The following is an 18,060-nucleotide window of genomic DNA, read 5'->3' as shown; positions in this document are numbered from 1 at the left end:
TATTTATGATATTTATACCCTAGAAATCACGGAACCGTGAATGTTAAATATCATATAGTTAAACTGAAGATTGTTGACCCATTTATTTGTTAGACGAAGTTCGTTATAGGATGTAACCACGTGACTAGTTTGTTTGGCAGTCCGTGACCCTATGTTTGGGTTTTGTGGTCGCAGTCGGAACTCATGTAGTATGTATGTACGTGAGCAACGAAGTTAAATATGCTGTTAAGTTCAAAGTCCATTTGAACGTGTAAACCAGATTTGGTAAGTTAAACACGAGTTTAGTATTTGAAATATGACAAAAAAAATAAACTGAGTGTTATAAAAACTACGCGAAATCTGTGATGTGATTAGTAGTCTTGTTATCTGATTTATTTCACCTTATTCGTTGTGAAAGTCTCTGTGACGTTTATTACATTGGAATTTGCAAAAAATCTCACAATAGAGATTATTTTGTAGAATTTAAATAGTTCTCGACAATATTCGGCGAGTTTTACTGACTGACTTTTCATAGATTATGTTGGTAAGCTTAAATTTTATTTTTATAATGTTTTTTTTAAGTATTTAGAGAAGTGCCCTTGAAGATTATTTTTAATAAAACAAATGGATTGCTGAGTGGTTCTGAACCAAGAAACCTAGTAATTATTATAGATACCACGATAGTTGAATGATAAAAAAAAAATATTAAATGAGTCCAGTTAAACTGGATTTTTGCTACTAGTGGAATATCTCAGGGATAATTTGCTTTATTTAAAAATGTTAAATCTGTTGCAAAGTGCATCATTAGCAAATTACTAAAGTTTGTTAATGATATTAAAATTGTGTAATTTTATTTGTATTAAGAATGTTAAGGTATTATAGAATGACTTGAATCAATTGGTTAGACATATTTGGCAAATATCCTTTAATTATAGTAGGTGGAAGGTAGCAGACTTGGGTTTTCATAATTTGGAACACATTTACCTCAGACATGAGCCAAATTAATAGCATGATTGAAGAAACAAATCTTGGCAGAGTGGTGGATAAGTCATTGAAACCGTTATAAACCTTACTGAATTTTTTTGTTTTTATAGACATATGGATTAAAAATTAAATGAGAAAATTATCAATATACGAATCACAAGGAATACTATCTATCCTACCTGTTGTAGGAATAATATGGTCTTTTTTATAAAGGGTTTGGTGGTGGGCTTCTAGAATGACTTCAGATATGGAAAGAGTTATTTTACAAATATAGTTTGAGACAAGTTATTTTCTCTTAAGAAAAGAAAGGTAAGATTGAAGTGTACAAGATTATTCATGAAGTTGAGAGGATATAAAGGTCTGATTTCTTTGTGCTAAATTGTGAAAACAATGAGTACACAAGCTTAAGATTTGCACAAGTCAGGTTAAGCTCTAGATAAGAATTTTTCTAACAGGGTGACTGACTTATGGAATGAATTGTTGTCTGCAGTAGTGAAAGGGAGGAGCTTAAGAGGGAAATCAATACTTTTCTGAAAATTAAATGGTGGGTTTAAACATTATTTTTCACATTATTTTAATAATATGTGTATTTGTAATAAAGCTTTAATGGATCATATGGTGCCTTGTTGTCCACAGGTTATTTTATGTTATTTGTTTTTAATTTTGCATTAGGACCTTCTTCAATTTAGACCTGCAATACAAACCATAAAAATATTGCATCAGTAACAAATTATCCACATCTGTCAGCCACACTTGCAACTTTCAATTGCAGAGTATTCAAGTTGATATTTACACAATAGAACAATACATTTCAATATCCCAGTAAAGAAATAACTTAGTTGCTGTTAAACAAGAAGTAACTTTACATTTTTTCTTACTTAAAATGCTATTATAACTTTGTTTTGTTACAGAACCCAATTAAAATTTACATTAACATTCCTCATTATAATTTTTTTTACATTTATCTTCTACCTTTATCTTGACTCATAGGGGTAATTTAGAACATATTTGAAAGAATTATAAAGTTTAACAACCTTTGTGAACATGATCTTAGAAAAATTACAAACGTACCTTGATATATATACAAAAAACTTAAGAAAAACATTAGGACTTCCCTGTTACTTTAGGAGTTGTATTTTTATGTCAATATTAACTATGACAAAATTTTGCAGTATGATAAATATTGTTTATTTTATGTATGTGTGTAAACTTGTGTTGGTAATAATTTATATTCACTCTTGCTAAATAATGTTTATTGACACCACAAATATTAACCATTCTCCCTTTCATCTCTTCTGTTATTTTCTAACATAGGTTTAATTTCTGAAAATATTCTTGGATGAAATATGTTTCATTCAGTTAATAAAAAGTTAATGTTTTAAATTTTTCATTTACCCAGAATATAAATATACATTTGTTACTATTGTATTTGAGATTATTCACTGTATTGCATTTTCTTCAGCCACATTTCATTGGAAGGGCTGTATTTTATTGTTGTTGAAAAAGCCATGTAATTATAAATTCTACTTGATCTCTGGTAGGGTAGTATACACCAGTTAACATTTATTAGACTTGCAAAAAATGTAATATAGGTGTTTTAGGTTATTATAATGCCATCAAATACAAAAGCTGAAAAGTTATATTTTCCATATTTGTATTTGTATACAGGATGAAGTAAAAGCTACTATACAGTTAAAACTAGAGAAAGAAAATGCAAAGACAGTTCTAACCAATTTAATGAGTGTTTTTCAGAATGTGATGTTAGAAATTACTGTTCTAAACAAAACAGCTGTATATCTGCTTTTATTACACTAAATGCAATTATACATCCAATAATAAATTGAGTAAGATAATGTAACACATTAATTTGACATGTCAGAGAAATATTAAAGTTTGAATTGTGAATCCTTTTCACTATTTCTTTTTATTTGAAGTTTAATTAGTGGTATTTTAGCTAAAAATAAATGTACCCCACCTTTTAATTATCATGTACCTTTCTTTAGATTTAATTACTCTCACATTTAGTAAACTGAGTCTGTGTCATGAATTTTATGTATTCATTCATATTCAGACAAAATTATTTGTTTTGAACCATATTTTTCATTTAATTTTCATGGTTGGCTTTACTTGCACAGAGGTGTTTTCATAATCTGTTATAATAATTTGCATATTCACTCACTGCCTGTATCTATCTATCCTCAGAGCTTATAACTTGTACAGGTTAAAAGTTTTGAATTTGTAGTTGAGTTAGTATGTGATGATTTAGAGGTTCCTAGTTAGCAAGGGAAATTATTCTGAGAAAAGAAAAATACATTTTCCCTCATGAACTGTTTGTTGTTCATGTTTATATACTATTAAGCTATTAGAAATGATGATAGAATGTTTTCATTTCATAATTCAGAATGTTTGAATGCAATTTGTGTGAGCATATTAATATAGTAGTAACAAAGGGTATAAACTGATGTGAGATACATTGGTGATGATGAGCAGTTTTTGTTAATATAGATATTGAATATTTTGGGAAATACTGAACAAAGCGTAAAATTATTGATTGTATTGTTCATTTTTATTGATGACGTTTTAACTTTTATGTGTAGTGATGGAAGGATTTTGGATTACACTAAACCTGTTGCTGTGCCTTTTATTTCCATCTGTGAAATCACAAGGAACTGAAGGTTACTTTGAAGCAGAAGGCTATGCTCTGTTGTCCAATGTTATATATTTAGAAGGAAGGACTTCATTTAGTTTTCGCTCATGTTCTTCGGGAGAACTATTATATCAGACTGGGCTTTCTGGGGACTTCTTGACTATTCAGTTATTGAACAATGGGGCAGTGCAACTAAAATGGCGTGTGGGACAGACCACAGATTCCGTCCTTCTCAGCTCTAACACATTGGATAATAAGTGGCATGATGTAGATCTTATGAAAAATCAGGACTCTCTTACTTTTCATGTAGACCAAAATGATGTTGTGGTTGCAAACAAAACATTCAGAAATTATATTTTTTCCATAAATCTTGTTGGGAATGAGCCTAGCTTATATGTTGGTCGAAACTACACTGGATGTATCCTTCAAGGTCCTGGAGTTGTGCTGAGTAATCCGTCCATTCAGTCCATATCCGTAAACTGGGAAGGTTGTTCATTACCTGCTACTGAAACATGTGGTAAGTTTATTTACCAATTTTGCATACAAAACATACATATGTATTTCACTAAATTTTTTTATTATGACCATTAAATGTACTTACAAATCAACAAACTCAAATACACAGTGCTTTCAATATAACCAACTGGATAATGGCTCTCAAATCTTTTAGACTTTACAATTTGCACACAGTGATTTTGATCAAAACTTTTTTAAATCATCTCATCTGGATAAGCAGATTACGAATTATTAATTAGATAAAGTATGTATTTTAAGTGAACTTCTGATATTAAACAAACACAACTTCAGTTATAACATTTTACACCTAGAAAAAAACTGAAATATTGTAACATTGCATGTCACACCAGTCCTGAAGTGTTTGATTCATTTTATTTTTTACTTTTTACTTTAATTTCTTTTTACAAAATATTGTATCGTGTATATTGTTTAATAAAGCTAGCTGAAGGTGTAATATATGAATTGCAAAATGTGCAAGTGTCAAATGTTTATTAAGTCAACATTTAAACTTCAATTATTGTTTAATGAATCTGAGACTATCTTCTTGATGTGAATAAATATGCATGTGTACTTAGATGTATGAGGTGTAGGAATATTTTCTATAATAGTATTGTAAAAGCATTAAAATAAAACACTATAGGTGTAAGGTTGTACAATATGGGATGAATTATCAAACAGATGTTTTGAATTATGAATGAGATTCTTGATAAGGCTCTAGTCTTGGAATATTTGAAAATTGAAAAATTATAATTATTTGACTGCAATGAGGATTTTGAGGCATTTGACTGTTTCATTTTTATCTTATTTTGAGCAGTCTTTGATATTGTTGAAGTCTGAAGTAATATAAATGAAACTGTAATAATTATCTGTGAGAAATTATTACAAAATGTATTTTGATTTGCACACAGTAACTGTGGTGATTTTAGATGTATTATATTCAACACAAGTGTTGGTTGGGTGATGATTATAAAAGAAAAAGGGGGAGGCAATTTAGAAAGTAGTCTGAACTGGAAAACTGACTGGGTTTTAAGCTTATGAGAAATAAGCAGATTGGACACAATTGCCAGAAAGTGGAAACATTTTATTTATGACAAAAAACTGTGTACTTGGGTAGATACTTGTGTACTGGATCAGTGAATTGATCATAACCTGTCTTGCAAGATGAGTCCCATCAGAACTAAACAATAGCATCATTACATGATTCATTGTTTACTTACAACATTCATCAGCTAAAACATACAGATATAATCAATTTGACCAGTGAAAGAACATTGCAGTTATAAAGCCATAGCATTTTTGTGTGAAAAGTGTTTTCTGCAGTGAGAACAAGAAAGGCACAAAGGCAACTAGAATTAAGAAACTTCAGCACTTTTTGGGAACACATCTTTATCCATAATTGCATAAAAACAGATTAAATTAAAATTTAAAAGATAAGATTTCTGTATTAACAGAGATACTGGAAAATTCATGATATACCCATATATTACAATTGCAAATAACATACATGTTTACAATCAACATATCTTATAAATATTAGTCCTAGGAGAACTAAATTTCACCAAAGACAAAGCAAGGTTCAGTTTCAAATTGTTACACTTGTACATGGTATGATGTTTCAAATGCTGTCCCAGAAAGGTGTTTAGTGAACTTTCCATAATCCTTAATCAGTATATCCCTGAAGCATCTGTAAGCAGTTTTATTTGGGCTCTTTCATTAGTTATTGCAATTTCATTACTAAATGACCATTTTACAGATCCTTCAAATTTCATGAGTTCTTCTAGTTGATATTTTCTTTAAAAAAATCTGTTAGGGAAGTGATCATTTTTACATTGTAATTTCAATAAAAAATGCTATTATCTTGATACCACATAAAAACAACAGTTGCCTGATCCTGCACATTGACAATATTTTATTCATATCAATAGTTTGGAATTTCATTTTATTAGAAAAGACAGAGAAACATAAAAATACATTGCTGGTTTGTGAAAAAAGTTATTCATGAGGTATAAAATAAGTTGTGCATCTCTTGATGAAATGTCGTGTGATGTCAAAGGTTTGTTGGACATTATTTGTTTTAATTCAAAGTTGTACTATGATACCAAGGTCTAAGGTTTGTGTGCAGTGCTTATGGTTATGGCAATTAAAAATCATTTATTGGCAAGGTTAATGAAATAGCAAATAGTCTAAAATATTTGAAGTACATGTGTAGCTATGTGGCTGGTAAACCTTAATGCATGTGTTGATACCCAGGGGTAGAAATATTGTAAATTTTCAGCAGGACACATGTCCTGCTGGACAGTGAAACTTGCCAGACATTTGAAATTTTAGCAGGACACCTCAAAATTGTCACTGGACATTACCAAAAACAAGAAATTAAGTACAGACAATTATTATATAAAACAGAATCATTATATTTATGGCACTGAAACATTATTTGAAAGCAAGTGGCAACAAGCCTTGTATCCATTAAAAATGACATATCAATCAAACCCCTCGGTGTGGATTCCAGTACGTGGTGAGAGGCCCTCCCAGGGATGGTTCTGTTCTTTCAGTTTACCTCCTCTGGGATTTAAACATCCACCCATGTGTTTGCCGTGCGTGGTGACCCGTAAAGGGGAGGAGAGGATCCTGGTGGTTGAGGGGTCCAACCATAACACACCATATTGGCCTTGAATTCCTGTAGATGGTCGGCCTTTGGGTGGCCCCCTTTGGGTCAATCGGCTGGTCCACTTGGGCTAGAGTCAACCAAGTACCAGTGTTGGAAGTTCTCAATGGGTGTTGTGGACATTGTGTCTGATGCTGGTGTTTGGGTATAGTGCTCACGAAACCCTGGCGTTGCTGCAATGTCCTTGCATGACATTGTGGTGTGTCCCCTTGTAGGGCTCCATGGTGGGTGGGGTCAGTGGGTACCAAAATTTTCCTTTTTTCCTATGGATCTTCCAGCAAAAAATTTAAATAAAATAGTGAAAAAACAGTCAATAGGTAAACGACCACGTCTTGAAGACTCTGAGCAGCAATCTTCAATATCCGTAACACCTGTACCCCATTTTCTTATATTACATTCTCTTTCAAAAAAACCTTTAGGGCAAATGTCCCCCTTTTTTATTCAGAAGGGACTAGAGGGACTTGCTGGCTCTCCAAAGTCGGTAAAGAAGCTTCGATCTGGAGACATATTGGTTGAAACATCCACATCCCAACACAGTTAACTCCTCTTGAAATCAAAGACAATTGGGTATGTACCTATTGAGGTTACCCCTTATGCTACCTTGAATTCATCATGAGGAGTTATTGTTGAGAGGGATTTGAAGAATGTCCCCGAGCCAGAGTTTCTCTCTGGTCTCTCCACTCAAGAAGTTTCTGCAGTGAGGTGCATCTCCACTCGCAAAGATGGAAATACACTGCCAACAGATATCCTTGTTTTGACATTTACATCACCACATGCACCTGCCACCATCAAGGCAGGTTATCTAATTTGCAGGGTATGGCCATACATTGCAAACCCTCTCCGATGTTTCCAATGTCAAAGGTTCGGCCACTCAAAGATGTCCTGTCGTGGCTCCCTGACATGTGCTCATTGTGGTGGCAAGGACCATGATGCCTATGAGTGTCACATGGACCCACATTGTGTCAACTGCAATAGTTCCCACCCTTCCTACTTTTGTTCTTGTCCAAAATGGTTGGAGGAAAAAGAATTGCAGCATTTGAGGCTCAGAAATTGCTGTCTGATACTCCATCTCGGACATATACTGCTGCACTTTGTTCCACAACTACAGTGGGAGTGTAGACAGATCTCTCTGTGCTTCTAACAGAATCATTTTCAAAACAAATGAAATGCCTTTTGACCTCCATGGTTAAAAAGGTTGAATCGACTTCCACACCCATCTCTGTTCCTCCCATACATTCCAAAAAACCTCAAGATCCACATCCTTTGGTTTCAAATACAGGCATTTCTTCTGATACATCTTTTTCTCCCACCCCACAATGCAAAACAATCATTCGTTCGCATCCTAAGTCACTAAGACCTGCCCAATCGACCCAGGGCGGTGATCCATGGAGGTCGATAGACCTCCACCGCATAAGGACAGTAAGGAAAAAAGACGTGGTCGTAAACAGAAGGGTTCTCCAGCCACTTCGCCTACCCATCATTAAAAATGGCTACCTTGATGCAATGGAACTGTCGAGGTTTACGTTCTAACCTGGATGATATCAAAACACTGATTGCTTTCTACCATCCTGTATGTGTTTCCTTACAAGAAACATTTCTAAAATCTGCTGATACAGTCACTATTCGGCAGTTTTCTGTGTACAGAAATGACAGGCTGTGTGATGGATGAATGCATGGAGGGGTGGCACTATTGGTTGATCAGTATGTGCCCACCCTGTCTTTGTCACTCAACACACCCTTGGAGGCTGTAGCCATTAGTGTTTCCTTGTGACATACCATCACTGTTTGTTCTCTCCACCTGTCCCCTGAAGAGACATATGATCAATCAGACCTTGATGCTCTTGTTGAAAAGTTGCCGTCTCCCTTTCTAATCCTAGAGGACTTTAATGGACATCATCTCCTCTGGAGAAGTGGTGTTATTGATAGGAGGGGTCGCTCTGTAGAGCGTATGCTCTCTGACCACAATCTTTCTCTTTTCAATACTGGTTCTTCCACTTATTTTCATGCACCTAGTCAGTCCTTTACTGCTATTGATCTCTCGATTTGCTCCCCTTCATTATTTCCCCATTTTTCATGGAAGGTTGACAATAATCCACTAGGCAGTGATCATTTTCCTATACTTTTGAGAGAAACTGGCCATGGTCAATGCCACCCTACTCGCATGCCCCGGTGGAAGCTGGATCAGGAAGACTGGTCCACTTTCATTGCTCTAGCAGAACTTGATCCTGCCATCGTGAATCAGCCATCAATAGGCGACTGTGTGGCAGCGGTAAGTGACTATATTATACAAGCAGCTGCTCAGTGTATTCCTAAAACCTTGACACGTTTTCCACGATATCCTCATCTGTGGTGGAATCCTGCTTGCCACTTAGCACAGAAGGCTCAAGAACGGGCTTGGGATACTTTCCATAGATATCCCACACTTTCGAACTGCATCGCTTTCCAACTGGCCCGTGCACATGCTAGGTGGGTAAGACGTCAAAGCCAGTAGGAATCTTGGATTAAGTTCACAACTAGCATATCTTCTACCACCAGTTCCAAGGTCATATGGGACAGGATTCGAAAGGTCAATGGGCACTACAATTCTGTCCTCCTCTCCATCTTACTCTCTGATGGCCATGAGGTAGCTGATGTCCGGAGCATCGCCGATACTCTAGGTGAAAGCTTTTGCCAGGTATCTAGCACTTCTGCTTGTTCCTCCACCTTCTTGGCCATCAAGACTCTGGCAGAGCGTTCACCTCTTTCCTTTCGAACTGACTGTCTCTTTGACTATAATTGTCCCTTTACACTGGTGGAACTGGAAATGGCTCTTCATCGGTCTGGCAGTACGTCTGTTGGACCTGACCATGTACACTATGACATGCTGTGTTATCTCTTTCCTGCTTCTCTTGATATTCTTCTAAATATTTTTAACCAGGTCTGGCAGGAGAATGTTTGTCCTAATGCCTGGTGCCAGGCTATTATCTTACCTTTCTCTTAACCTGGGGAAGATCCCAAGATTCCTTCAAACTACCATCCAATTGCTTTGACGAGCTATCTCTGTAAGACCTTGTTTGGTTCCTTGAATCAAACAACCTCCTCTCGCCCATCCAGTGTGGGTTCCGACAACACCACTCCACCATGGACCACCTGATTCGACTTGAAACATTAATCAGAAAAGCCTTTCTCAAATGACAACATCTTGTGTCAATATTCTTTGACATTGAGAAGGCTTATGACACAACATGGAGGTATGGCATTTTGCGAGACCTCCATATATATGGGTTACATGTCCATTTACCCATGTTTATTAAAAATTTTTAATGGACAGGAGATTCCAAGTTCGTGTGGGTTTGACAGTTTCCCGTTTTTTTGTACAGGAACTTGGGGTCCCTCAGGGCTGTGTTTTGAGTGTCGCACTTTTCAGTATAAAGATAAATGCCATCACTGAACAACTTCCTCTCACTGTTGCAAACGGGCTCTATGTCGACGACTTTCACATCTCATGTCAGTCGTCGAACATGAGATATATTGAGCAGCAACTACAAACTGTCCTCAAACATGTACTGAAGTGGACTACAGCAAACGGCTTTCATTTTTCTCTCTCTAAAACCGTTTGTATGCACTTTTGCCGCCAACAGGGTATTCACCCTTATTCTGAACTCCGTATCGGTGAAGTTTTGCTGTCAGTAGTTCCTGAGACCAAGTTCTTGGGGCTTATCTTTGACGGTAAGCTGACCTTTATACCACACTTAATGCAGCTACGGGTCAAATGCACAAGAGCTGGGAACTGGGAAGGTGTAGAAAGCCCCAGTGCAGAGTCAAAGTCCTTGATGATGAATGGGGTCCAGCATCTTTAAGGCCAAGGGTCTGGCAGAGCCATAGACCACTGATCCATAGTCGAGTTTTGAACGAATAAGAGCACGATATATCTTTAACGTAGAACATCGATCTGCTCCCCAACTGGTGGTAGAGAAGACATGGAGGATCCAGACGCATCCAGACGAGTTGGATGAATTGAGTCTGTTCTTGGATAACATTGCAGTATCCACTGGTCAGCACATCCCACCATGGCTTATTACAGTCCCCAAATGTGACTTTTCTTTAAGTCATCTGAGAAGAGCAGATACTCCCGATTGGAAGTACCGTCTTTTATTTACTGAACATCTTTTGAACAATCATCCCATTCCAATTTATATGGATGGTTCCAAATCAGGTAATTCTGTGGGCTCTGCCATGGTTTGTTGCAGTTCAGTGGTTGCACGCAGAATCCTCTCTACATCTTCTGTGTTCACTGCTAAACTGTATGCCATATCTCTTGCCCTGGATCATATTGAAGCTTAGCAGTACTCCAACTGCACTATTTATACTGACTCGCTTAGTCCTTTACTGGGCTTGGAATCACTTCACACCCTGTTCTCGCTGATATTAAAAACCGACTGGCCCATTTCTCATTGACATCTACTTCTATCCAATTTTACTGGATACCAGGCCATGTTGGTATTCGCGGGAATGCGCTTCCAGACACGGCAGCTAAATCTATCTGCTCTGACGCTATCACTACTGTGCTTATTCTGTACATGGACTATGGTCCTGTATTCAAATCTCGGCTCCATGCCAGCTGGCAGTCCACTTGGAATGAGCAGCGTGACAACAAGCTTTTTCAAATAAAACCCCATATTGGGATTTGGCCGTCTAGCTTCCGTAAGGTTCAGAAGGAGGAAGTTGTTCTAACTAGACTACGCATTGGTCACAGTTTTTTAACTCATTGTTTTCTTTTATCTGGAACTGATGCACCAGTGTGTAGTTTGTGTAACACTCAAATCATTGTAAGCCACATTTTACTTTCTTGCCATCGTTACGATTCTTAACAACGGCACTATTTTAAACACGTGTTGTCCCAGGGTTTGTCTATAACATTGGACAGTGTTAGTGGTGATGATGACACTGTCCACCTTGATAAAGTTTTTAGTTTTTTAATGACCATTAATCTTTTTAATCTCATTTAAGTGTTTGATATTTATTCATTACACCTTTTTAATTGTAGTTCCCTTTTCAGAGTCTCAATCTCTCTAGTTCAATTTGACATTGGAAAATGGCCAGAACTGGAAAGGCCAACTTCAGGTGACTAACGCTGCTGTTTGAACTATCAATTTGAACTACCCGTTAGTCGTCCTGGTGAGTTGTTATTACAATTTTGCTGCATGTCTTTTAACACTTTTCTTACTTTACCTTTTGGTACTGGCCATAATGACGCATAACCCAGAACCAGGACTGAAAAGACCAACTTCAGGTGACTGACGGTGGTTCTTGTACTTACCTTTTAGTCTTCCTGGCAGGTTATGATCATTACCATTCTGCGAAAGGAAGTCCTTTACAACTTTGTATTTTACTACATTTGATTTATTTTTACCTTTTTACTGGACATTTGGTGCAAATAGCTTAGCTGCTTTGTGTCAAAAAACACTAAATCAATCAATCATCAATCAAACTGGTAAATTTAGTCATCCAGCACTAAGACATCAGCTGATGTAGACTCAGTATCTCTATTGTCCCTACGTGTGTGAGTTCCATGTGGACTCACAAATCGTCTGCTTTTTTTACTGTCCTTCCACCAGGATTCTACAGACTTGCACAGTAATTCTGTGCTTGCAAGATCACAGGTCTTATTCTTAGCTAATTTTATTGCCATCAAGTCATTAAGAGAATCATTTATTAGTTTGGACTGCCAGTCATCCTTAATAACTGCCATCTGGGAAAATCCATGTTCTGGTTCAGCAGATGACACGGAAATCACCTGCATGAGGCATACCAAGGCCAACACTGTTGATCCAGGGAAAGGTTTACTGACCTCAACAGTAATTTGTCTTAACATGTGGGCCCACAATCCACTTGCACTACTAGTCAGGGACTCATCTGATTTGCCAAATCTTGTAGCTTTGAGCAGTGTCTCATGTAAGTCAGCTTGGCAAATATCAGCTGCAATGTTGAAACCCTTAGCTTCTAGAAGAGCACCAGAGTGGGCCAATAGTGTCTGGAGTTCATTATGGCCATAAGATGACAATGCTTCCTTGCTTTTCGGCCAGTTGCTTGATTCAAAAATTTGAAAGGCACCAATAAAATCCTTATCAAATTCTTCAGATCTCTCATTCATATATGTGACAATTTTACCTATGAAGATGGCAGTTTCTTCAGCCATGGATTGAGCAACTGTCTCTTTTGTGGCACTTTTTGAGCCTCTGGCCCTTGTCTGACCACTAATAGTAATCACCTTTCCTCTAAGTAACCACTTGCCAGTTTGTTCACCTGTTGTGAGCTCTTTAACAATTTTCTGGGATCCCTCAACATGATTCAGATTGCCCAGCTTCTCTTTGCAAACAGCGAGTTTGTCAGAAACAATGTTCACAGTAGCAGAATTGTCTTGCATTTTAAGACTAAGAGATGTCAAAACAGGCAGAACTGCCAAGTGTATGTCCATGTACAAGATGAATTTAAGGCTTGTCAAAGTACTGTATAATACTGCAGCTTTCTGTCCACGTTTCCCTTTGTCATGCAAGTTTACTTGATACAAATGCTCTGCTAAAGCTGGCCAGTTATAAGAAACTGACTCCAGAGCATGCTCTTTGTAGGCCACCCACTGGGTTCCTGTTCCTTTTGTTGGCTTTCTAACAACAATGTTGTTGGCTTTACCAGCTTCTTTGAGGCCAGCCCAGTTCTGTGGTGAATTGTCATAAAACTTCCATAGGTTTTCTAAAAAAAGTTTGGATACAATCAAGGTAAGGGATGTCCTTGATGGTCTTCTTAATTGCAAGTTCCAATCTGTGGCTAACACAGTGGATCCCTATCAAATAAGGTTTTTGCACCTGTAATCTGTTGATAAGTCCTTTATTTGTGCCAAAATTGACAGTTGCCCCATCAGCTGTTAGGCATACAATTGATTCAAGCCAGTTGGGAAACTTGCCATATATGGACAATGCTGCAAGTACAAAAAATTAGTACTCAATATTAGTTACTTTCTGTAAAAAAAAACAAAACACAATGTAAATTTGTACTTTGGAAAATTCAATTGTTCCATTATCTATTATGCTAGTTGTGCTAGGTTAAGCTCCAATTCTGTCAGTGGTAAATACATGGTTCTTCTTGGTTTAAATCAATTGAAAAATGCTTGAGTTTTCACTGATGTATATTAATAATGGAATGACTATGTAAACCTGAATTAAAACACAAATGTACATGAAATATTGTCCATTTTAATTTTTCTTGATTAGGAATTCAGGATAAATCCAGAAAATTCTCATCCCAGGTAATTAAGAAACCTTTACCTGAACTAAATGCCTGTAGCAAGTGTTCAGAATCAGCCTTCTCAACTGACTACAGACATAGGAAGTGGGTTACTGGGTAACAGTCACTGTCCAAGTATTTTACATAGACTATCTCCTGCTCAATGTTGGCAGTGTCTGTTGAGCCGTCAGTCATAATGCCAAAGAATAATGAGGTGTGCAGACGAGATCTGACATTAATTCTAATTGTTTCTGCAATATACTTCATAAAGATAACTGCTTGTTTGTTATTGGCATAATGTTCTGTTAAGTTCATATCAAAGTTGTGTTCCTACAGCAACAGAAGCTCTTGAAAATCGCTGAATGGTTTGACATTCAAAGCCATATAAAGAGCAGTCCTGAACAGCACAAGCAAACGATCTTTCTCAGTCTGGTTAAGTTTGCTCAATTTTTTCATCATGGGAGTTAAATCAGGTGTTTCTTTTGCTGTCTTAGCTTGACAACTTAGATTGTGGGTGCGATTGTTTTCATGCTCCTCAACAGCACTTGCTCTCAGGTTGGAAGATCCTGTTATGAAGGATGCTTTAGTCATTTTCCTGACAAATTGAGCAAAACATTAGTCCGGTAGCATTATTATACTCCAGCCATGGTCGGCCTCTATTCCATTCATCCTGGAAATGACGAGTAGGCTTAGAGCCAGTACTAGTAGTAACAGTTTTTGCTTTAACACTTGGGTTTGGGTCAACAAGCTTGGGTTTTTTCACTTGAGGTTCCATAGTATTGTCTTCTGATTCATTATTCTTACTCGTGAAGCCAAACTGAAATAGATCGTGAGACTTTCCCATTTTTTTACTATCAGACGCCATGGTCATATCGTTGTGAATGTTTGGCAGTCAAGTGACTATCTGGGATGGCATGGATAAGGCGACCTAAAAAGCGCAATTTGTGAGCATTCACGACCATTTTTTTGAAATTTGCTTTTTTTTGTCTTAAATTAAATCTTAAATTTTGCAAGTTATTTTCCACTGATTATAGAATATACTTTTAAGCAAAATCTTTGGGCTGTGAATACACAGCTTTTGCTTCACTTATTTTTTAGGGTACGATGTATTTGTGTCCGATATGTTAGGAATATGACCACCATTCACGATGTCAGGTGATAGATGGGAAAGTGCCGGTCAAACTTGATTTTTTAACGGATATGTCTGGCTTTAAATAGAAAATTTCAAACCCTGATATCTGGCCGTTTTTGTTGTCATGTCTTACAGTGAGACACATATAATACAGATTAAACATATTATAAGCTAGTCTGTAATTACTGAAGTGTCATTCATGTACTTGGTGTTGTATAAATGCTGGGCCAAATTCACTTTTTATTTTTAAGACTGTTCTCTGTACTTTTATGACAAAAAATTATTATTGCCAATCACTGACATAAATTATTTTTCTTGATTATATTTCAACACTTTAACGATGTAATTTTTTGCAAAACATCTGAAGATAATAAAATAACTAAAACATCTAAGTAATATTATTAAGCAAGTACACTTACCTATACAGTTTTTGAAATGCTCATTTTTAAAGCAATTTGTAAATGTGAAACATGAAAATAGTGTTTTTTGTAAATTTTTCTACTTTTTAGTTTTGAGATTATTAGTCTCAAATTTGAAATGAATATGGACACACTGATGTTTGTTTAGGAGTGGATAATTTGTTGATTTGTAATTCGAGAATCTTGAAATGTATATGCTCTATGTGATAGCATATTTAGTACAGTTGAAAATGTAGTTAAGTCACGATATTACTACTATCTTTAGATCTGCAAATTTGTGTAATTCATTGATTTTTGTATATTTATAATTGTTAAATATTCCAAAATAGCTTCAAGCCATCACTCTTCAATAGGGTAGAATTTTATCAGTGTTATAGTAATGTGTATTTTCATATCCAATGTATATGAACCTCTTAATTTAGACAAAGTAAAGGCATGAATTGAAGTGAATAACATGATCAGTTTTGAGTGTGAGACTTATTGTTTATTTTCTAGCAGGTTACAAATCTAAAATGTTTATTCTATAATTAAGTTATTTTAATTTTATTTTCATAAAACATGATTCAAACTTGCACCAGTTGGTTGGTGGTTCCAGGATGCTGAAATTTTGTTTGTAAGCAGAAAAAAGATAACAAACAGTATTGCATTATATATAACAACCTTTTAACAATGAATAAAGAGAATTTCTTAAATAAAAGATAGCTTGAACAGTTGTAAAATGTTATTAACTTACATTTATGAATTTAATGATTTATTGAATATCAGATGTGTAGAACTCAATGTGGTAAACATTAAAAAAATTAGGGACATTTTCTGACTAATACTATCTTTCTAACTGCTGAAGATAATCATTTCTGAAAATATCTAGGAACATTGGAATAATTATTTGCAGGTGAACTGTGTAGTTTGCATTGTGTGTATATTAGGTTTAGTAACATCATTAAACAATATGCAAAAATTGTGTTAAAGTAGGATGACATACTTGGGTCATAAATAATTTCACATAAAATAAAATTTCTGTAAATGATATTGAAACAACCTAATCATTTTTTTCTACTAGTCTGTTTTATAAAGAATGGACAAAATGATTCAGTCTTTTGGAGTTTTGTCAGAATAAAAGTAAAAAATATTGTGAGATAGGCTAATTCTGTTAGTCACAAAACCAGCAATGTTATGAAAATGTGTATGTACACAAATACATATTTTTAAGGCCTTTAAGGCACACAATGCAGTCATTCTTTAGAAAATATAAAGGAACATTTTTAACTCATCATTTTCCAAGATGGCTGAACTCAATGGTAATGCTCTTTCTGACTGGCGAGTTGGTTATATGATAGAAGTTCAACTTATGTGGAGCTGTGTGTTGTTCAGAGTAAACAATAAATTATTGTGTAGTGAGTGATAAACTGTTTGTGAAGCTGTTGGGTCACAAGATACATGGATTAACTTTTCACATATATTATGTTTATACTACATTATTCCAGACATCTAGGTCTTATTTTACTGGGTTTTTCTTGTTGTTTTTAGTTTTTTTATTAAAGATGATTTACTGTTCCATGTAATTAGTAAATGTAGGGATTATGAGGCATTCATGTCAACTTATAGATTGTGACAGATGTTAGTTACTGAGGCCTACCAGTGGTGCAACTGTCTGTAAATTTATATTGCTAGAAATTGGGTTTTAATATCCGTAGTGGACAAAGCACAGATCGGCCTTTGTGTAGCATTGTGATTAATAACCAACCAACAACAACAGTTGCTGAGGTTTTGCAGACAGTTAATGATGAATCAGTTCTATAATTTTTTCATGTTACTATCAGAAACTTTGTGTATGTATGTAATAAGAGCAGATTGTTATACCTCTATTATGAGTTTTATTTAGATGATTACTAGTAACTGATATGTGCAACTTCTAAATGGGAGGAAACTGAAATACTCATTATATGATAGTTTGAACAAGCAACATTTTGTAGTCTCAGTTGAATTATGAGGCACATAAAGCAGTTTTCAACTGAGTTTGTTATACTTTGCAATAATAGTGTACCAGCTGAACATTCAAGTGCATTATACATCAAAATGCGTGGTTTATGAGAAAAAGCACCTATTTTGTATGTTTAGACCAACTTTAACTATGATTTATTGTGACATTTTCTTTAAATTTGTGACACTTAAGTTGACTCTTGATTGGTGTAAGATATGAAGAACACAACAAGTTTTTGGTACATCTCTTTGTCAAGGACATGCCACTGTTTAAACATGGGATCTTTACCATGGTTGGAGTTTAGTTATTCTTATTTCCTTTTTTATCACAAAACTAAGTTTTAACTTAGACATTAGTTATCTTTGATATTTATCTAATATAACTGGTGTAAAATCAATGCTAAAAATTAAGAAAAAAGTACTTGAATTCATATCTCGTAACATCTTCTTGCCTTTTAAATGTATACCTGTACATGCT

General features: G+C 35.5%; 1 protein-coding gene across 4 annotated transcripts in view; it reads left to right on the top strand.

Moving 5' to 3' along the window:
- The window catches only part of crb (cell polarity complex component crumbs), a 79,395-nt gene that overhangs the window by 15,065 nt on the left and 46,270 nt on the right, over nt 1-18,060 (top strand). Inside the window, exons 2-3 of one of the 4 annotated variants that reach the window (XM_076457870.1) lie at nt 1,419-1,507; nt 3,561-4,127. In XM_076457870.1, coding sequence (XP_076313985.1) covers nt 3,563-4,127 — 565 coding nt within the window. In that variant the 5' untranslated portion in view covers nt 1,419-1,507; nt 3,561-3,562. Of the gene's footprint in view, nt 1-151; nt 265-410; nt 524-1,418; nt 1,508-3,560; nt 4,128-18,060 lie in introns of those variants that run through there. The other 3 variants (XM_076457887.1, XM_076457879.1, XM_076457860.1) reach the window with 3 other exon arrangements.

The sequence above is a fragment of the Tachypleus tridentatus genome, chromosome 1, assembly GCF_004210375.1.
Source record: "Tachypleus tridentatus isolate NWPU-2018 chromosome 1, ASM421037v1, whole genome shotgun sequence".
NCBI classification, from domain to species: domain Eukaryota; kingdom Metazoa; phylum Arthropoda; class Merostomata; order Xiphosura; family Limulidae; genus Tachypleus; species Tachypleus tridentatus.
This window is presented reverse-complemented; position numbering and strand designations above follow the sequence as displayed.